General features: G+C 34.3%; 3 protein-coding genes across 7 annotated transcripts; all 3 read right to left on the bottom strand.

Annotated features, from left to right (window-relative positions):
* Positions 1 to 9,265: 9,265 nt before the first annotated feature.
* On the bottom strand, positions 9,266 to 9,883 carry LOC133034463 (uncharacterized). The gene is made up of 2 exons (XM_061109553.1): positions 9,880 to 9,883; positions 9,266 to 9,681 (listed from the first exon to the last, which is right to left on the bottom strand). The coding sequence occupies exons 1-2, from the start codon at positions 9,881 to 9,883 to the stop codon at positions 9,266 to 9,268; spliced, it is 420 nt and encodes a 139-aa protein (XP_060965536.1).
* A 3,883-nt stretch (positions 9,884 to 13,766) lies between these two features.
* On the bottom strand, positions 13,767 to 14,105 carry LOC133034462 (uncharacterized). The gene has a single exon (XM_061109552.1). It carries the CDS (start codon positions 14,103 to 14,105, stop codon positions 13,767 to 13,769), a length of 339 nt encoding a protein of 112 aa, XP_060965535.1.
* A 2,259-nt stretch (positions 14,106 to 16,364) lies between these two features.
* Positions 16,365 to 21,144, bottom strand: LOC115718961 (bidirectional sugar transporter SWEET16). Of its 5 annotated transcripts, none has more exons than XM_030647792.2 (6): positions 17,738 to 18,063; positions 17,621 to 17,657; positions 17,330 to 17,540; positions 17,095 to 17,256; positions 16,882 to 17,001; positions 16,365 to 16,756 (listed from the first exon to the last, which is right to left on the bottom strand). In XM_030647792.2, the coding sequence occupies exons 1-6, from the start codon at positions 17,772 to 17,774 to the stop codon at positions 16,673 to 16,675; spliced, it is 651 nt and encodes a 216-aa protein (XP_030503652.1). In that variant the 5' UTR covers positions 17,775 to 18,063; the 3' UTR covers positions 16,365 to 16,672. The 5 variants fall into 5 exon arrangements, 2 of the variants coding, with proteins under 2 accessions (XP_030503652.1, XP_030503651.2); XM_030647791.2 differs by having other exon boundaries at positions 16,365 to 16,772; positions 17,738 to 18,045; XR_009686369.1 differs by lacking the exons at positions 16,365 to 16,756; positions 16,882 to 17,001; positions 17,330 to 17,540 and adding exons at positions 19,541 to 19,931; positions 20,119 to 20,736; positions 20,962 to 21,144 and having other exon boundaries at positions 17,738 to 17,976.
* Positions 21,145 to 21,875: the final 731 nt, after the last annotated feature.

Here is a 21,875-nt window from a genome sequence, read left to right as displayed (position 1 = left end):
TTTTACACCTTCTGGTAATGGGACAACTTCCCAAACTTTATTGTCTTGCATAGACTTATTCTCTTCATTCATGGCATCATTCCACTTTTGAGAGTTAAAACTCTTCATGGCTTGATGAAAGTTGAGTGGATCATCTTCCATCATTCCAATGTCATCCTCATGTTTTTGAAGATACACTATGTATTCATCTGTATCAATAGCATTTCTTCTTTCTCTAGTGGATCGTCGCAAAGGCACTTGTTCTTGAGGTTGTTATGTTTGTACCTCTGGGGTTTGATTGACTATGTTTGGTTGCTCTTGATCTAAAACTTGATCAATATTAGGAATGGAATCCTGAACATTGTCAAAAGCAACTATTGGAATAGGAATCAACTCATCTTCAAGAGAAGTGGGTGATTCTAAATCCTCCTAAAAAACAAAGTCCTTAACCGTATTTCTCCCCCCAAACTCAATATCCTCAAAAAACTTTGCAGTTTGTTAAAAATCATTATCAAATTTAGAATATATTATAATATTTTACAATGTTCTAAGAAATTTGTAAGAGAAATCAAGAACACTCTAGAAAGTTTTAGAGAAAACTTAGAATCACTAGAACTAAGATTAGATAATTCTAGAGTTATTTAGAAAATAGTAAGAAGTAATTAATTAGTTAGTAAATTAGAGAAATCTAGAAATCTTTAGATACATCCTTTGTAGCCTATAAATATAAGTGAGGTGTGTGCTTAAGATGCAAGTTTGAGCAAGAGAGTTCAAGTGTGAGAAAAAGAGTTTAAAGTGTGTGAGTTCTTAATAAGTGTCTAAAGACAAAGTATTCCAAAAGTGTGAGTTATACACAAGTGTGTAGTAAAGGTGTCTAGTGATAAAATAAAAGAGTGAGTGCTTAGTGTGTATTGTGGTCAAGTTAAAGTGTTCAAATCTTGGTGTAATTGCTTTTACAATAATAAAGTAATTACATTTTCACGTGTTGTGGTGTCCAACAAGTGGTATCAGAGCCGGATCGAGTTCGTTCTGAAAGAGTCCTTTGTTAAGTTTCTTAGAGTGATCGTGTGAGGTTTAGTACTACAGAGTTGGCACGATGGGTGACCTTCAAGTGGTCGGTGGAATTAAGAAACTTAACAACAAAAATTACAACACGTGGTCAATGCACATGGAGGCATATCTCCAAGGCCAAGACTTGTGGGAGATCGTTGGTGGCAATGAAGTGACACAACTGGAGGACACATCCTCATTGAAGAAATGGAAGATTAAAGCAGGCAAAGCCATGTTTGCAATTTGGACCACAGTCGAAGATGAGATGTTGGAGCACATGAGGTCGGCGAAGACACCGAAGGAAGCATGGGATACTTTCGCATCATTGTTCACCAAGAAGAATTATACGAGATTGTAGCTTTTGGAGAACGAGCTTCTCTCAATTAGGCAGTGCGACATGACGATCAACCAATACTTCACCAAGGTAAAATCTCTTTGTCGCGAAATCTCTGCATTAGACTCTGGTGCTGGCATGTCAGATGCTAGAATTAGAAGAATTATTATTCATGGATTAAGGCCAGAATTTAGAACTTTTATTGCTGCAATACAAGGTTGGCCAAACCAACCTTCTCTTGTTGAGTTAGAAAACTTGCTAGCTGACCAAGAAGTGTTAGCTAAGCAAACGTCTGGAGTCTCATTAAAGAGTGACGAAGAAGCACTCTTTAATTGAGATAAGAAAGGACGACCCCGACCAAATACTAGTAGAAATACTATAAAACATGATGACAAGGATAGTCATCATGGGAGCTCCCAAACAGGGGGAGCTCAGAATAAAGACAAACGGGGTAGTCAATCAAAGAACAATAATAAATTTGATGGAAAATGCTACAACTGTGGCAAGTATGGCCACATGGCTAAAAGTTGTTGGTTTAAGAAGAAAACTGCAGAAGGCAATGCAGCCACATCAAATGCAGAAAGGACAAGCGATGAAGAATGGGACGCAGAAGCATCATTCGCAGTGGAGGAAGAAGAATTAGCTTTGACAGCTTCTGTTCCAGGAAAGATCGACTACAATAATGATTGGATAGTCGACTCTGGCTGCTCAAATCATATGATAGGAGATGAAGAGAAGCTGCAAGATATGACAGAATATAAAGGTGGTCGCGTTGTGGTGACAGCCAACAACTCAAGATTACCGATCGCGCACATCGGTAAAACAACAATCATCCCGAGATTCAGCCCACAAGAAGTTTCACTCCAGGATGTCTACCATGTACCTGGGATGAAGAAAAACTTACTATCAGTGGCGCAACTTACGGCGACAGGCCACCATGTCGTATTCAGCCCTCAAGATGTCAAGATCTACAAAGATCTTAAAATCTCTGGAACACCGATGATGAAAGGATGCCGCTTAGAGTCTGTCTATGTAATGTCAGCAGAGTCTGCTTATGTAGACAAGACTCGAAAGAATGAAACAACAGATTTGTGGCATGCAAGGCTAGGACATGTCAGTTATCATAAACTCAAGGTGATGATGAAGAAGTCTATGCTGAAGGGTCTTCCTCAACTCGAGGTCAGAGCAGAGACCTTATGTGCTGGCTGCCAATACGGTAAGGCGCATCAATTACCGTATGAAGATTCAAAGTTCAAAGTTAAAGCACCATTGGAGCTGGTCCATTGTGACGTGTTTGGGCGAGTCAAACAACCATCAATCAGCGGTATGCGATACATGGTTACATTCATCGACGACTTCTCAAGGTACGTATGGGTTTTCTTTAGAAAGAAAATCTGAAACTTTTTCAAAATTTAAAGAGTTTAAAGAAATAGTAGAAGGAGAAGTCGGCAAGAAAATCCAATGCCTCCGAACAGACAACGGTGGCGAATATACCTCAGATGAATTTTCTAAGTATCTTCGAGAATGTCGCATATGCCATCAATTCACATGTGCAAATACACCACAAAAGAATGGAGTAGCTGAGAGGAAGAATCGCCATCTTGCAGAAACATGTCGAAGCATGCTACATGCGAAGAATGTTCCAGGGAGATTTTGGGCTAAAGGTATGAAGATAGCCGCTCATGTAATCAATAAGCTTCCCCAGGCTAAGTTAGGGTTCATTTCACCCTTTGAAAAATTGTGGGGTTGTAAACCTGCAGTAAGTCACTTTCGAGTATTTGGCTGTGTGCTACGTGTTCGTGCCAAGCCACCTACGTAGCAAATTCGACAAGAAGGCGATACGATGTATCTTTGTGGGATAGGACAGCTAACGGAAAGGGTGGAGATGTTGCGACCCTACAACTGGAAAGTGTTATACATCAAGGAATGTGGTCTTTGATGAAACATCATCATGGTGGTCATCGCAAAAGGAAGCATTACCAGATTCTAAAGAAATGGAAGATGAATTGCAGAAGAAAATGGCAGAGCAAATTGTTGAGTTACCTACAACTCAAGATACAGATGAAGAAGAAAATACCAAGGACGAGGCACCTCAAAATCCATGGCAAATAGGGGTGCATCAAAGAGAAGGACATGATTATAGTCAACCAAAACTTCGGAGATCAACAAGAGCGCGAAAGCCAAATCCGAAATATGCTAATGCTGCTGTAGCTGAAGAAGAAAAGTTCAGAGAACCAGAGTCATATGAATAGGCATACCAAAAATCCAAGTGGCTAGGAGCTATGAAAGACGAAATGAGTGCGCTAGCAAAGAATCAGACTTGGGAGTTGGTGCCAAAACCAAAGGAAGTGAAACCCATTTCGTGCAAATGGGTATACAAGGTAAAAACTCATCTTGATGGTTCAATTGAGAGATACAAGGCTCAGCTAGTTGCTCGAGGATTCTCTCAACAATATGGGCTTAATTATGACGAGACATTTAGCCCAGTCGCTAAAATTACAACAGTGCGGGTTCTGTTAGCACTTGCAGCTAGTAAAGACTGGAGGCTATGGCAGATGGATGTGAAGAATGCATTTCTACATGGAGAACTGGATAGAGAGATATACATGGTGCAACCAAGAAGGTTTGAGGATAGAGCACATCCTGACTATGTTTGCAAACTGAAAAAGGCGCTCTATAGATTAAAGCAAGCTCCACGAGCATGGTATGGAAAGATTGTTGAGTTCTTAGTAGAAAGTGGATATTCTATGGCACATGCAAATTCAAGCTTATTTGTCAAAGTAAGGGAAGCAAAGATCGCGATAGTTTTGGTATATGTCGATGATCTCATTATCACTAGAGATGATGACGCAGAAATTTGTCAAACAAAGGAGAACTTATCAGTACGCTTTCAAATGAAGGAGCTTGGAGAATTGAAACACTTCCTCGGATTAGAAGTTGACCGAACTAAGGAAGGTTTCTTTCTCTGTCAGCAAAAGTATGCTAAAGATTTGCTGCAAAGATTTGGAATGCTCGAATGCAAGCCTATCTCAACACCCATGGAAGCTAATGTTAAGCTATGTGCTCATGCTGGAAAGGACTTGCAAGCTGGAGCAATGTATCGACAACTGGTGGGAAGTTTAATCTACCTTACATTGACTCGACCAGATATTTCTTATGCAGTTGGAGTAGTAAGTCGATATATGCAGCAACCAAAGAAGCCACATTTGGAAGTAGTACGACGAATAATGAGGTATGTCAAAGATACCATTAACTATGGTCTCTTCTATAAGAAAGGTGATGAGGTCAAGATCGTTGGCTACTGCGATGTTGATTATGCTGGAGATCATGATACCCGATGATCAACTACTGGGTATGTAATCAAACTTGGATCTGGAGTAGTGTCTTGGTGTAGCAAAAGGCAACCAACAGTGTCTTTATCAACCACAAAAGCAGAGTGAGCAGCAGCAATGGCAGCTCAAGAAAGTACGTGGTTGATGCAACTAATGGAGGATTTACACCAATTCATAGATTCTGCAGTGCCACTTTATTGTGATAACCAGTCTGCCATTCGTCTAGCAGAGAATCCAGTGTTTCATGCTCGAACAAAGCATGTGGAGGTGTATTACCATTTTCTCAGAGAGAAAGTACTTCAAGAAAAAATAGAGATGCGACAAATCGGCACGGATGATCAAGTTGGTGATATATTCACCGAAAGTTTAAGTACGATTAAATTTTCAAAATTCAGAGATCAACTAATCTTATCAAACGAGAAGAAGCTTGAAAAAGATTTGATAATGAGGGGGAGTGTTAAAAATCATTATCAAATCTAGAATATATTAGAATGTTTTACAATGTTGTAAGAAATTTGTAAGAGAAATCAAGAACACTCTAGAAAGTTTTAGAGAAAATTTAGAATCGCTAGAACTAAAATTAGATAATTCTAGAGTTATTTAGAAAATAGTAAGAAGTAATTAATTAGTTAGTAAATTAGAAAAATCTAGAAATCTTTAGATACATCCTTTGTAGCCTATAAATATAAGTGAGGTGTGTGCTTAAGATGCAAGTTTGAGCAAGAGAGTTCAAGTGTGAGAAAAAGAGTCTAAAGTGTGTGAGTTCTTAATAAGTGTCTAAAGACAAAGTATCCCAAAAGTGTGAGTTATACACAAGTGTGTAGTAAAGGTGTCTAGTGATAAAATAAAAGAGTGAGTGCTTAGTGTGTATTGTGGTCAAGTTAAAGTGTTCAAATCTTGGTGTAATTGCTTTTACAATAATAAAGTAATTATATTTTCACGTGTTGTGGTGTCCAACACAGTTCCCGTTTCAAATATATTCTTTACTTTGGGATCATAAAACTTGAAACCCCTAGATCGTTCAGAATATCCAATAAAGTAGCTGCTCACAGTTTTAGGTTCCAACTTCTTTTCATTTGGCCTATAAGGCCTAGCCTCAGCTGGACATCCCCAAACATGAAAGTGCTTAAGACTAGGCTTTCGCCTCGTCCAAAGCTCATAAGGTGTTTTTGCAGCTGCTTTAATTGGTACCCTATTCAAAATGTAGGTTGTTCTCCAGAGTGATTCTGGTAAGGTTGAATGACTGGTCATACTCCTTACCATATCTTTAAGAGTACAGTTTCGTCTTTCAGCAACACCATTCATGCTAGGAGATCCCGGCATAGTGTACTGTGAGACAATTCCACACTCCTCTAGATATTTGGCAAAAGATCCTGGACATTGTTCACCTAATCCGTAAAATCTGCCATAGTACTCACCACCACGGTCAGACCTGACTTGCTTTATTCTTTTGCTAAGCTGATTCTCAACTTTAGCCTTAAAAGATTTGAACACATCCAATACTTGGGACTTTTCATGAAGTAGAAATAGGTACGCATATCTTGAGTAATCATCTATGAATGATACAAAATATTTTTGACCATGCCAAGAAGGTGTAGGGAATTGCCCACAAATATCCGTATGTATCAACTCTAAGACATCTATAGCTCTTTTCGCACCCAATTTCTTTGTTTTGGTTTGTTTGCCTCTGATGCATTCAATGCAAACATCAAAGTCTGAAAATCAATTGAATCTAAAATTCCATCAGACACAAGTCGCTCAACTCTATTTCTAGAGATGTGACCTAACCTTTTGTGCTATAAGGAACTTGATTTTTCATTATCCATTTTACGCTTAGTACCACGTGATTCCACATTCAAGGTTTCATTATAAGAAGCAACGGTGTCAAGCAAATATAAGTTTTCATAAACCATAAAAGAACCAGTTCCAACAGTATTTGAATTAATAGATAAACTAAAACAATTGTTTCCAAATGAACAACAATAACCCAATTTGTCCAAACAAGAAACAGAAACCAAATTTCGTCTAAATGACGGTACAACAAAAGTATCTATTAAGTCCAAATAGTAACCAGTACTTAACAACAACCTAAAATGCCCTATTGCTTCCACATTCACTGACTTGCCATCTCCCACATAAATGCTTCTTTCAGCATCATTTGGCTTTTGGTAACTCAAGCAACCCTGCATTGAAACACTGATATTAGTAGTAGCACCGGAATCTAACCACCAAGTGTTTCTTGGTACTGAAGCTAAATTTACCTCAGAATAGACCAAAGTAAGAAATGTACCTTTCTTTGCTCGCCATGCAATGTACTTAGCACATTCCTGTTGGAAGTTATTTTACCAGGATCTAGATTTACTAACAAGTATGTTGATTTAACAACCTAAATATGAACTTCTAAAAACGATAGAAAATTAAACACATAAGAGTATAAGAAATCTTATAGTGATTGCAGCGGAATATATGTCTCCTCCCACTCAGATCTCTAACCCTTGATTCCTTTCTGTAGCAGAGTATAATCAAGATCTGAGCCCGATAGTCCTTCTTTGTTGTTTCTGAATTCTACACAGCCTTCCTCACTATGATTGAGGTATTACTTGATGTATGTGGGCACTACTCTAGCACTTATACTTTTCGAAACAGTGAAGGAAGAGAGAGAGAGAGGGTGGCGGCTCAGAGAGAATTTTCTGAGAGAAAATTCTGTCAGAATAATGTTGTGAAAAGGTTGTACAGTTCTGTTCAACTCTGAAGCTTTTGCCTTCTATTTATAGAAGATCACCCAGGGCTATGATTGACATTTAGAATTGAAAAATCAAAGAGAAAAGGAAGCTTAAGTGGCCGGCCTAGGCATTGTGGAAACAAGGCTTGCCACTTTTCCAACTTTCTTTTTTCTACACTGATAGTTTCCTGTTTTGTCAAAAACTGCCAATTCCTTTGTTCAATCACATAAATGTCAAATCTAATTATTTAATAATTAAAATTAATTATCAAATAATATATTGTCATTTATTTTATTAATAATGAAACTAATTAAAGTTTCCTAATTAATAAATATGCTCTTCAAAATCTCTATTTACTGTTTTTCCCTTAATAAGTGATAAATTCTCAAATAGACAAGTCTATCTTGAGAATTTTTAATTGATTAATTAAAATCAATTAAATGAGTCTTACAAGTAATATCATCTCAACTAGTGAGGGGACCATGGGTCTATATATTCGAGCTTCCAATAAGCAGATCTAGAATTTACCACTTAAATTCACTGACTTATTAATTCTTCGTTGAATCCACTAGAACTCAGAATTGCACTCTCAGTATATAGAATGCTCTATATGTTCCACCATATAGACACATCATTAGTTATCCATTGTTATAATCCTAATGTGATCAATGATCCTCTATATGGATGATTTACACTGTAAAGGGACTAAATTACCGTAACACCCTACAATGTATTTTATCCTTAAAATACTTAACCCTATATAAATGATATTTCAACTAAGTGAAATGAGTACTCAATCATTTATCTTGTTTGGTTAAGCTCGAAGGAAATCACCCTTTGCTTACTATTCGCCAGATAGAAGCTATAGATTCCATATTTATGTTAGCGCTCCCACTCAATCGCACTACCGTGTTCCCAAAATGTATGTATTGCCCAGACTAAAGATTAGGCTTAACTAACAAATCAAAGAACATGAATAATACTCTTGAAATTGAGCCTAACCATATCAGGATTTCGATCATGTGATCTAGGATCAACTTATGATATTGAATTGAATAGATGTTTACGGTAAGTTTCAAAATCTAATTCAAAGTTCAATAGCGGTCCATTCCAATGCATACTCCATGCATCCAACCTGAGCTTTACTTTAACCTATGTTCTGGAAAGAACATAATATTTCTCCAAATGTAAGTAAACTCTGTTGTAGATTGTCATATCAGTGAAACCCAGTCTTCTGATAAATCTACGAATACTTTATTCACATAGTCATGTTTATTTTCCACTGTGTTGACAACACAATAAACATGATCAAGTATGTTAAAAGGGGTTTGGATGAATTTATAAATCAAATAGACAAGCAATTGATTAAGTGAACCAAAACATACACAAATGAATGAAAAATTACTTCTGTTACTTTATTGATATTGAATAATCTGGATTACATTGAAACAGAGTTTTATTTAGGGCATAAAACCCAACAATTCCTTCTTCATGTGTCCTGTCATGTTACAAAAGAAACAAGCATCATCATTGTTGGCTTGAGTTTATTTCTTATGTGCAGGACCTTTATCCTTAGCAGCCTCATTCTTTCTTTTCTTGCCCTTATCTTTAGAGGTGCTTGCCAAGTGAGCACTTTCAGTCTTCTCTTGCTTCAATCTTTCTTCCTCTTGAACACAAAATGAAATGAGCTCATTAAGTGTCCACTTCTCCCTTTGGCAGTTGTAACTGACCTTGAATTGACTGAATTGTAGAGGAAGAGAGATACGCACTAAATGCACAAGCAAGTCATCAGAAAGCTCAAGCTTTAGTGCCTTCAACTTTGAAGCAAGGTGAGACATTTCCATAATTTACTCCCTTATATTTTCCTTGCCCTTAAACTTTATGGAAATAAGTTTCTTCAAAAGAGTACTTGTTTCTGCCTTATCGCTTTTTGCAAAGCGCTTCTCAATTTTAGCAAGGAAATTTGTGGCATCGGTGACCTCCTCAGACACCGCACCCCTAAAAGCCTCAGGTATGTCGCGCTTAATGATCATAAGACTCATGCGATTTGAACGGTCCCACTTCTCATATATCCTCCTTTGCTTGAAGGTACTAGTATTCGTAAGAGGAGCAGGACAATCCATCCTTAATGCAAGGTCAAGATCCATGCAGCTAAGAACAATAAAAATGTTCTCCTTCCACTCCTTAAAGTTATTACCATTAAGGACCAGTACCGAATTAAGGTTAGCAGATACACTAGCAACAGTTGAAAAGAACAATACAACTACATAAATAACATGCTCATATTAGAATCTAAATAAAACAATAAATTCAAATAATGGCTAATCCCATCTCAAGATACCAAACACAACATTAATATTAAGTCTTTGGACAGTAATATTAATTGTAAGCGGTACTCTTGTTGTAGTGATCAAACATTGACAATAAATTATGTCAAACAATATGGAATCTTTGGACTAACACATTGTTCACACAAAATACCTTATAATTGTCACACATTTATCACCACAAACATGCATGAAATTCAACCAAATATTAACTCACCTTTGGGTTAGTTAATAAATTTATGAATCACATACACACAATTATCATAATATTTTTATTAAATTAATCTACAGAAAAGAGATCACTTTGGTGATATTTTATTTCAATTAATTTAATTAAATATTAGATATCTTTAATAAATTTTAAACCAAAATTTAAATTTAATTGTTAGTGAATTATTATTATTATTTTATTATTAAAATATATAATAATAATAATAATAATAATAATAATAATAATAATAATAATAATAATAATAATAATAATAATAATAATAGTAACAAAACAGAAGATGAATGAGTGGCTATATGTATACTCCATAGTATATTCTACACCCAATCCTTAAAATTAAATTACAAACAAACAGTATTGACTGTTTCAAAGTAATACATATGTTGACATTTTGACTTCCAAATTTTCGTACTGTTTTGAAAACAGTGAAATTTTTATGAAAGAAAATTGCAGAAGTTTCAATCGTATATACTTCAATTAACGATTGAACCAGTCAACAACACACATACGTATATACAGTAATCAAACGATTACAAACAAAACAAAGCAAATATATTTATATTCGATACGAATGCTTAACTGAATATTCCAAAAGCAAATAAAATTTAATGAAAGATTAATACTACCATAAATTCTCAAGAATTAATTTAGGGATGTTTTTGATACCACATGTTAAGAATACTGTAAATTTGTATATAGCCATAACTAATTCATGAGAATTAAACAATAGAATTATAGATTAGCGGAAGCGTATCGGTGTCCATAGAATCGACCTTTCAATGGTTTGATCTTTAATTGGTATGATCTTTCAATTTACATCAAAAATCTTTCTCTGAAGTTTTTCTCTTGGTGATGGGGATACAAGAGTGAAAGGATACTATGCAAATGGGACCATTACCTGTTATATTACTAACAGACAAAACTGTTGGTAATATTTATTGACTATTTCTATTTGGCCCCTCATCAAAATAGAAATTGTCCTTATGATATCCACATATTAAAAACATGACAATCATGCCCTTAAGTCACAAACTTTATTCCAAAATAGACCACATAAATTTGACTTATTTATTTGATGACCCAACACACATTTTATATATACAATTGTGATCCCAATAAATTTCTAACAGGCTAATCCATCAATTGATTATAAATTTAGTTATGTTTGATTATTAGATTTTTAGTATGTAAAAATTGATGTGTTTTTTTTCCAACAAAAATTTACTTCGTATTATGTTGTTTTAGTAAATTTGTTGTTGGAAGTTTAAGATGTCATTATTAATTTGTATGTGTTTTGCACTTGAATAAATTATAATAAATAATTTGTTATTTTTATAAAAAAAAAATTATTAATTTTATATCTCTTTTTATTATGATATCTAATTTTATGTCTCTTCTTATTATATAACTTAAACCACTTATAATTCTAAACCTATAAATTTATCAACAATGATATGTTAATTTATTATGCTTTATTATACATTCTAAAGAAATTTTTAGTTATAGTTTTTGTAATATGATTAACACCATATGAAGCAAAAATACGTTAGGATGATTAACAAAACTTTCACCTTTAATATTATTATTAAATACCTTTTTGAACTACCTTCTAAAAGTTTGGTCTTTAGTCTTCGATTTTAATTGTCACGACTCAAGCCCTAGGTCGTGACAAATATGTAATATCCATAATTCGGGTGGTTAAAAGTCACACTTTGCCCCCTATAGGAAGATAAAGCTTATAAATGATCCTTTAATTTATAACACAAATTACTAATTTAAAAGTAATGAATTAACTCCTATATTAATAAGAAAATCATGACCACTCATCAATATAAAAGAACAATAATATCCCCACAGTTATGTAATCACCAAATAGATATATTTAATAAGTCAATAAAATACCAGAATAATACCTAGCATCCATTATTCCTCATTTCTAACTAGTACATAGCTAATTTAGGTCATCCAGACCATCCATTTCGGCTTAAATACAAAATGAGTTTTATTAGATGATTAGAGAGTAGAATAAGACTAAACTAATGACGAATTTCTTTCTCAACGGTACTATCCTCATCCGCTAGCATCAAACTGAGTTCCTAGAAGGGGAGAACATAGGGGGTGAGCTTATAAAGCCCAGTAAGAAAACAACTAATATTAAAGGACCCTTAATGTAATAAAATTCATGCATGGTTAGCTTTTTAAAAATAAAATATCTCATCACTAGTATCAAAATGTATAAATAAAGTAGGGAGACCACAAAGCATCACAAAATCAAGCATCAAATGCATATCACACCGTCCACTAGATCCTTAGCTCTTAATACAATCATAGAAAACGACATCTAAAACTGAGTAGTCGCATCTGATATCCACCATAATACCGGGGCTCAGATTTAATTCACTCCCTGTACAGATTCTAGGTCTTTCACCTACAGGTGAGTGCACACCTAATCTACCTATGATGACACAGAGACTAGGTCGTGAAACAACAATATGCACTGAACACGATCAACATGGCTCTCATAAATACAACCAAAGTAGGTAAATAATAAGCATAACAAAAGAACATATTCCTTTTTATTTTCTAGAAAATTCGGCAGCATAACAGTTGTATTTTGAATAAACCCAAAAACCATAACCTACATAAATATTTGTATACAAAAATATATTTGGCACTCAGTGCCCCAGAACAGTCCAGAAAAATATGCAAATTAAGTTTTTAATTTTTCAAACAATTTCCAAATCATAAAAATTTAGAATATGTCTAATGTTATACAACACATCTAAAAATCAAGTCCAATAATCAAGTTGAGTCCCTACTTCTCCCAAGTCATTAAACTTTGTCCAAAAGATGATCTTAAGCTCTCAAGTCCCGAGCTCCAATTGTTTAGTCCAATCTTAGATATTACTATCACCTATGCCATTAAATGGTTAAATAATTACCATCATCGCATTCTACATCAAAAATCGAGTCCAACAACATATAATATGAGTATATTTAAAATTTAAGGTTCCAAAGCCTCACCTAAGCAGTGCACATTAAGTATCAATGGCGGTAAAAATTGGTGTACTGGAAATGTCGTCGAAAATAAGAGTAGTGTATATCAAAACGACAACCTCGACGAGTAGATCACACCCATGCCGACCGTTTGTCAAAATAGTACACGATGCCGCCAGAAAAAGGCAGAGCTACAAAATTGTCACTAGAAAAAGTAGTGAGTTGGGCAAAATGGTTTAGTGTAGGTTGTTCTCCTCGACGACCTGAGTTTAGTGGTGAAGACGGCTCGTCAAACGCACACCAAAGGTGACCGGAAAATCCGTTCAAAGTTCGAACCTTCAAACTTTGACTTGTGATCTCGAGCTAACGGCGGCGAAAGAAGCGACGCCGCTTGGGGGGTGAGGTCGCTGGCACCTGGAGTTTTGATTGGTCCAGCGCATGGGGCTGGTCGGTGGCCAGAGGTGGGTTGCCGGAGAGTGGTGGTGATGGTGGTTTGTAGGTTTCCTTTTTTTTTTTTGTTTTGAAGAGAGAGAGAGAGAGAGAGAGAGAGAGAGAGAGAGAGAGAGAGAGAGAGAGAGAGAGAGAGAGAGAGAGGATATTAAAAGGAGTCTGATTTAAGTTTTTTGATATATATTATATTATTTATGTATTATATATATTTCATGTTTGACTAGGTCAACCGAGTCCTTACATTCTCCCCTCCTTAAAGAAATTTCGTCCCAAAATTTCAAAGTACAACCTCAAGTTGAGAATTAAACAAGTGAGGATACTTCATATACATCTCAGATCTATCTCTCAAGTAGCCTCGTCTTCTCCGTGGTTTTTCCATAAGACCTTGACTACTGGAATTTCTCTATTCCTTAACACTTTTAGCTCTCTCGCCAAGATTTTGACAGGTTGTTCTTCATAAGTCACATCTCCCTGAAGAGGAATAGCCTCATACTCAATAACATATGACGGATCTGGAGTATACTTCCTCAACATAGACACATGAAACACATTATGAACATGTCCCAACTGTCTTGGTAAGTTTAATCGGTAAACGATCTCCCCAATCCTCTCGATAACCTCAAAAGGTCCAATATACCTCAGGGCTAGCTTACCCTTCACTCCAAATCTCGTTACGCCACGCATAGGAGTAACTTTCAAGAAGACATAATCACCAACATCAAACTCAACTTTCCGTCGATGGAGATCGGCATAAATTTTCTAACGACTCTGAACAACCTTAAGTCTTTCTTGGATTCCCTTAATCTTTTCAGTGGTAATAGTGATAATCTGGGGCCCAATAGTGACATGCTCATCTGGTTCTTCCCAACACAATGGCGATCTGCATGGTCTCCCATATAAGGCCTCATAAGGAGTCATACCTATACTAGCTTGGTAGCTATTGTTGTATGTGAATTCCACTAATGACAAGTGTTCTCCCCAACTACCTCCAAAATAAAAAACATAAGAGTGAAGCATGTCTTCCAAAGTCTGTATGGTCCTCTCAGACTATCCATCTGTCTGTGGATGATGGGCAGTACTCAAGTGAAGTTTAGTCCCTAAGGCTTGTTGCAAGGCCTTCCAAAACCTTGATGTAAATCGAGGATCTCTATCAGAAACAATGCTTGAAGGCACTCCATGTAGTCGAACTATATTGTCTGTGTAAAGCCGAGTTTGGTAAGCTTATAATCCTTTCTGATTGGAATAAAATGAGCAGACTTAGTCAAATGATCAACAATCACCCAAACAGTGTCATGCTTCAAAGGTGTCAATGGCAACCCAGTAACAAAATCCATTGTAATCTTGTCCCACTTCCATTCTGGTATAGGCAAATGTTGAAGTAAACCTAAAGGTCTCTGATGCTTAGGCTTAACTTGCTAACAAACTATACACTTAGCTACAAAGCTGGCCACATCTCTTTTCATACCTTCCCACCAATATTGTCTCTTTAAATCTTGGTACATCTTTGTACTTCCAGGATGTATAGCAAATTTGGATCTATGGGCCTCAATCAAAATGGAATCCCTAAGATTAGGGATATCTGCAATAGCTAGTCTTCCGATATGGTATAGATACCCTTCACCATTAACTGTCCACCCGTCTAGTTGCTCACCGTCCTAGTAATTGGATTTAAAAAATCATCCAATCTAATCCAATTAGACTTCAAAATCCAATCCAATTACTAATAATTGGATTGGATCGGTTTTTTGATTGGATATCTAATTACACACCTAAATTTTAATATTAACATAAAAATATGAAGAAAATACGTAAAAATTAAATATTACCTTCTATTTAAGTTTAATACTCAATGAATATATCATCATTACAATGTAATGCAGCTAAAAATTTCAAATAATTAAAGTAACAATATTTCTAAGTAATAAAATAGAACAAAACATCATGAAAATAAATACACTAAACAACCAACTGTTACAAATTTAACACAAAAATAAAATCCAATAAAAATATAATTAATATATATCATATTTTTTATTATATAAATAAATATAAATAATTTTTTAACATATATAAATGTAATTGGACTGGATTGGATTGGTTTTTAATTGGATCTTGAGATTGATATCCAATAACCAATCCAATCCAATCCAATTACAATCCAACTTTTAGCATCCAATCCAATCCAATTATTATTGGATATCCAATTTTTTGTAATTGGATTAGTTCAGTTCAATTGCATTGGATTGGATGTTGCCCACCCCTAATAGTGTTATGGTTTTACAAGTTGTTATTCAAAATACATAATAGATGGAAAATATCCCTAAAAAATGGGGCAGTTACACTCTGACGAAGATTTCCTACTTTTGTGGGAAGTTCAAGTTTTTCCAAAATTGTAGGTGTGTTGTGGATGATTTGGAATCTTTTGCAAGGCCTTTGGGAAGAGCACAACTATTAGAGCGTAATACGTGTATTTTTCAGCTAGCCATATTTGGAGGTTGCCCGGTATACAGGCTGTCACCCTTGGTCGGCCAGCTAAATGTCCGGCCAGAGTCATGCCAATGCTTGTGTATCTCTATCTTTACTAGAGATACTTGTATTAAGATGAACTTGCTTCAAAACCTTAAAAGATGAGAATTTTGTAAATCTCCATGCTCTTCTTGTTTTAGTCCATCTTGCAACATTGAGATTTTGAGGGATAAGGGATTGCACGACACTAGCATGGCCGGTTAGTACTGACCGGTCCCCCATGTGTTTTTTACTTTTGGCCACGTGGAGGTGGAGGTATCACGTTAGATGAACAAAAATTGGAATAATAGTTTTATATAATAAAATTAGTAAGAGTCATTTATTTTTTATATTTTTAATAAAAATATTAACCAAATTTTAAATTTTGTATCAAGTTTTGTAATTGAGCATTGAAACAAAACGCTAACAATTGATGCAACATCACAAAATTATTTTTTGTGTCAATTATAATAAAAATTTTACATCTCCAGAACATGGGTCTAAGTACAATAATAATAATTATTATAATAATTATAATAGATAAAAAGATATGATGCTAGCACTAACCATACAGATGCCTTGACTCAATATTAAAAGGCACATGCTCATCCTTACATGTGATATTATCTTTTGGCATAAATGCACAATTTATGAGCACAATTATACAGCAACAGCAGCACCATCTTCGTTTTCCTATTCCAACTGTTCTGAAGATTTGATGAGCGGTTCGGTCTGCGGTTGATCGGCTAATATGTCTCCAACTTGATCGGATGACTTTGGCTTCCAGTATATTGCATAGAGAACAAGCTGAAGGCATCCAAGGAAAAATCCTGTCCCATTTGGTATCTACACAGTCAATATGTCCATCTCATTTCTCCAATTAGTTGACTAAAACAATGAGGCAAAAAATTGTTATCTATAGGAAAATATTATATGAAATTTGAATGGAACTTACTCCAACAAATAAGTCTTTTGCTAGTAGAGCATAGATAGTCCAAATTCCACCATTGAAAAAAAAGACAAGGGAAAGAAGGAAAGGCATGTATTCAACACTTTTTGTCAAATATACTGTTTTCTGTAACATCAAAAATATAACATTAGAATAAAGCAAAACAGAGCAAATTCAAATCAAAGTGTTTGCTTTCATGTATATTATCTCCTTTCTTACCATAGCAGAAAGAGGAGAAGCATATGCAATCATACTGAAGATCATACACAATAACCCTGCAACATCAATTCGAGTATCGCCGTGGAGAGTAAATTGGGTAAGCAAAATTGCTGCTGCTGGAAATACCACATCCAAAACAACCACAAGAATAGCAGTCCTGATCTGATAATATGAGACATGTTGATTTAAATAGTAAGAAAAGCTAATACATGTTAAAGGGGACGAAAAGGGATACCTTCATTCTTGGAGGTGCATAAAGAAGGAATATGAAGAGAAAAATTATCTCAACAAGAGCACCAAACATATTTATGGTAGCAACCAAAATACTGTCAGGCTTAATAACTCCATAATAAACCCAAAAGTAAGCATTCAGTAATTTGCTAATGTAAGGTATGCTCTCAAATTCTTCAGTTGATCTACGCTTCAGGATCCTCCAAAACACATTTCTGATACCAAAAAGTTTGTTTACGAAGACTAAGAGGTAAGAACTGAAGATGATAAAGTGTAACTGAGTTGAAGTACTTACGTAGGGGAAACATAGAGTAGCCCTGTTGAAATATTACCTGTATGAAAGCAAATAACACTAGCATCATCAATTCACGGTACAACAGAAATGATAGATATGTACTTTATTAGTAATTACCTAGGAGACCAAAAAAGATAATTATCGCACTCGCCATGCTCAATCCTTTGTTTTGAATAAGAGTTAGGACTTTGAAGGTGGGATTTTCCTAGATTCAACTTTGGCCGATCTGTAAGTATAGCAATAATTTTCTATTCTTGTGGAGTGATCATCTTCAATGGGTCACTCATCACTTTACTTTCAGTGACCAATATATATGTGATTCATATAAAGTATCTATCTCTCAGCTTTTCAGTCACCTAACAGGACAAAAGTATGACAGGGATGAGTAAATATCAACAGATCCATCATCCATACATATGACTTGGACAAATGTTTAGCTAAAAAAGAAAGGGAAAAAAACAAATACATTAGTTAAATAGTTTAAGTCAAGTCAATATGGTCCTTATCATGCCTTCATCTGAATTGTATTTATTGAGTATGCTATATTAGATAATATTATACAATATATTATTATATTAAATTGGATTGTATACTATATTTTTATATAATATTATATTAAAATTTAATTTATATTAAAATATTATATATTCATATAAAAACAACTTTTAATTTTGAATAGATATGATTTTTACTCCAGATTGTGACAAGATTTTGCCCCTCAATTATTATTTTTTTTCTTTGTAAGAAATTTCCCTTAAACTATAGAAATAATTTCCTCTGCAGTTACATTTTGTTACAGTCTCCTAATGCAAGACTAATACAAGGAAAACTACTATAATTTAAGAGCCCAAACAAAAAATAATTTCATAAATAATACTATAGCAAAAAAATTTGAGACTCTATAAATTTTGAGTTAATAAGACCATTCTAGTGCGTGACTCATAGCCACATCAATAAATTATCTCAAAAAATGAACAAAATACAACTAAAGGAAAATAATTACAATTATTTTCTTAATTCGAGAGACTCTTTTTACGAAAAAAATAATTCAAGTGCAAAACTCTACAAGTATCATAGTTCAGAACTAAAAATCCTATTTATTCTTTGATTTTTACTGTAAAGTTATTGCCTCTATCTTGTAACTGTTAATTTATTCTCCACAAAACAGAATACTGAGAACCTTCACTGCAAGCTACTTTCCTTACTGATTGATGAGGGCTAATAATATTATGTAAGAATAACACAGTGATATGCCAAAGAGAAACCAATAACTCGTCTAAAGTAGATAATTTATACAAAAGGACAAGCTATAATATACTAACCCTTGAAATGAGATACGTATAGTCTGATATTAAAATGAAAAATGAATTAACTAATAAATGTTCAATGCTCTTAGCTAGTTATGTCTCTTCTCTTTTGAGTGCAAAAACCAAACTCTTTGCATGAGTAACAAGATGATCCCCATGGGACGGTTCCAAGGAGATGATATGACCATCGGCTAGTTGGATGCGAATGTTATAGAAGATGAGCTCATCGTCGATGTATGTATGTGTAATTCTGATTTGTTTAGAATATAATGCATTTAAAACATGGAATAATCTGAAACGTTTAGATAGCATATTTGTGTTCTATAATAGGAGAGTGGTGTGCGAAAGGCAATATCGAAGTTCTTTTGTTAAGAATGCTCAAAGCTAAACTACTTGTATTGCCTTTCAATACAACATACCTAAGAGAAACACATTAACCCCTCTAAAGTAAAGTACATATAAACACAAAATTAAGGTGCACGGCAGCCTATAATATTAACAGATATTAGTAACAGTGTAACACAATACAATAGAGCATGAAAGGGGAAAGTAACATAAATATTATTAAAAAAATAAATGAAAGTATTACTGTTCCGTACGCTTTTTTAGTTACCTCTCCTCTCTTTGGACTACAGAAACCAAACTCTTTGCATAAGTAACAAGACGATTCCGGTGAAAAGGTTCCAAAGAGACAGTATGATCGTTGAGTTCTTGGCTGCCAAGGTTGTAGAAGATGATTTCACCATCTTTAGTCTCCATGAAGAGCTCATCCGCATCCCAAAATGCAAGTGGGTAACTAATGTTTTCAAGAGGCCCAATAGTAAGATGCTTAGACCAGGAATAGGAATCACAAATACCACCAGAAGAAGCATCCATAACCCACATATCAATAACCATCGGATCCAACTCAGGATAGAAAAACAGAACAAGACGATCTTTCCAAACCGCAATCTTTGTCCATTCAGCAAGTATATCCCATTCTTTTTCTGTCTCTGAGACATTTTCTGGAAATGGAATGATTTGAAATACCTCATCACTAACATTAAAAGAAATAATGATGCAAGTACCATCCCAAAAGTACCAATAACAAGCTCCATCACAGTACACCACTTGATAGTCACTATTTGGAAAGTATAGAATTTCCACATTCAACTCAATTTCTTTCCAAGAATTAGTACTCAAAGTGAATACCTCAGCTTTATATGGACCATCTTCATCTTCATACAACGACTTAATGTTGACAAGCTTGTACTCATTTGTGTTTGAATCATAGCCGAATCCCACTACTCGCTCTCCTGAGCCATCACCAGGGGAAGCATTAGCAACAATCTTGAATTCCTTCATGGCAGGATTCAATAAAATAAAGATATCATTTTTATCGAATGCAGAGAGACATATGATGCCATTACAATGAGCAACAAGTTTAACAAAAATATTGTGCAGATCACAGGTAAGAAACTTGAGATTTTCAGTAACACAAGGAATGTACAAATTATCGTCCAGATCATCGGTGTAATCATCTTCGACATCATCATTGGCCAATGTAAGGAAATAAGTTCCTTCTTGCCTTTCAGTGTAATTAGTGGTTATCACATTCCTCAGGTGTATGAACGGAGAACACAACTTCTTGTTCTTCATATTAGCAAGGTGTTTGGCCACAAATTCAGGGTTTCTGATAAGAGAAGTGATCAGAACACGCCATGATTTACAAACGCACTTGAATCGTCTGAGAGAATCAGGAGGCAACCACGACATAATTTCCTCCAAAAGCTCATCTGGAAAATTCCCACAAAATCTCCGCATTTCGATCTGTTTATTCCAATTCAAACTTTACATAAATTCTCGTAGAGAAACTGTTTAATTTATGCTTGCACCAGTAATTTATCGTATCAATAAGCTTAGGGTTTGAACTTGATTATAAACCTTGGATTACTAAATATAATCTGATCGTCTCCTGTGTGTAATTTTACAAACTCATACAAAATAGTATATATAATCTTGAGAGAGAGAGAGAGGGAGTTAGAGTTAGAGTACCATTTTGGCATGTAAGACTTTGAAGCTATGGAACTCTGTTCCGTTCCTGTTCTTCTTCTTTTTCTCTTCTCCAGCTCAGAACAAAACTGTCCTCTTTATTCTATGAAATTACAATTGAACCCTTAGGTTTGTTTTTTTATGTTATTCTAGTTTTTCCATTTATCTCTTTTCCACCATACTTCATACTTTATATTTATAACAGTCGCTACCGCTAATATAAGTGGAATAAGACAACAAGGTCTTTGGGGAAAACGGCGAACTTTCTTGTGGGAAAAAAGCAGCTATAGCAGAACTGTGGAAAAAAGCTGAGTTGAGTGTTTGTTAAATTATAATTTTTAAAGTGCTGTGAGTTGTTAAGATTCTATTACAATAATGATAATTTTATAATCTAATTCATTATAATTACAAATATATATATATATGTTATATATTATTTTAATTTTCTATATATTTTTTAATTATTTTTTCTAATAGTATAAATTTATATGTATTTGATAAAAATAATTTTTAATATTTTTAAATTATATTTTTATCACTTGCAAAAGATAAAATTGTAGTTTATAAGAAACATAAATTGATATTGTTTGTTAATAATAAAAATATAAATATAAAATATTTTTTAAAATAAAATAAAAAATTAGAAATTTAAATATTATTTATTTTTAAATATTTTTTCATTTAAAAAATATTTTTATTTTTTATAATATATAATAAATAATTAAATAAATTTTTAGTAAAAATAATTTATTATAGAGTCTTAATTAAAATTAAAATTCTAAAAGTTAGTAAATATTTTTAGCTTTTTAAAACGGCTGTAGCTTTTCCACCATACTTCATACTTTATATTTATAATACTGTTGTGGCTTGATATTACTCATTGTATTTATTTTTTATTATTTTTTTTTTTAACATAA

The sequence above is a fragment of the Cannabis sativa genome, chromosome 2, assembly GCF_029168945.1.
Source record: "Cannabis sativa cultivar Pink pepper isolate KNU-18-1 chromosome 2, ASM2916894v1, whole genome shotgun sequence".
In the NCBI taxonomy this organism is placed as follows: domain Eukaryota; kingdom Viridiplantae; phylum Streptophyta; class Magnoliopsida; order Rosales; family Cannabaceae; genus Cannabis; species Cannabis sativa.
This window is presented reverse-complemented; position numbering and strand designations above follow the sequence as displayed.

Excerpts from the sequence above, each read along its gene's own strand:
- LOC133034462 (XM_061109552.1), bottom strand. The coding sequence starts at position 14,105 with ATGCGTGGCGTAACGAGATTTGGAGTGAAGGGTAAGCTAGCCCTGAGG.
- LOC115718961 (XM_030647791.2), bottom strand. The coding sequence starts at position 17,774 with ATGGCGAGTGCGATAATTATCTTTTTTGGTCTCCTAG. Across the intron at positions 17,658-17,737 it reads TATCTTTTTTGGTCTCCTAG|GTAATATTTCAACAGGGCTA; the intron begins GTAATTACTAAT and ends GCTTTCATACAG. Across the intron at positions 17,002-17,094 it reads CTTCTCCTCTTTCTGCTATG|AAAACAGTATATTTGACAAA; the intron begins GTAAGAAAGGAG and ends TTGATGTTACAG.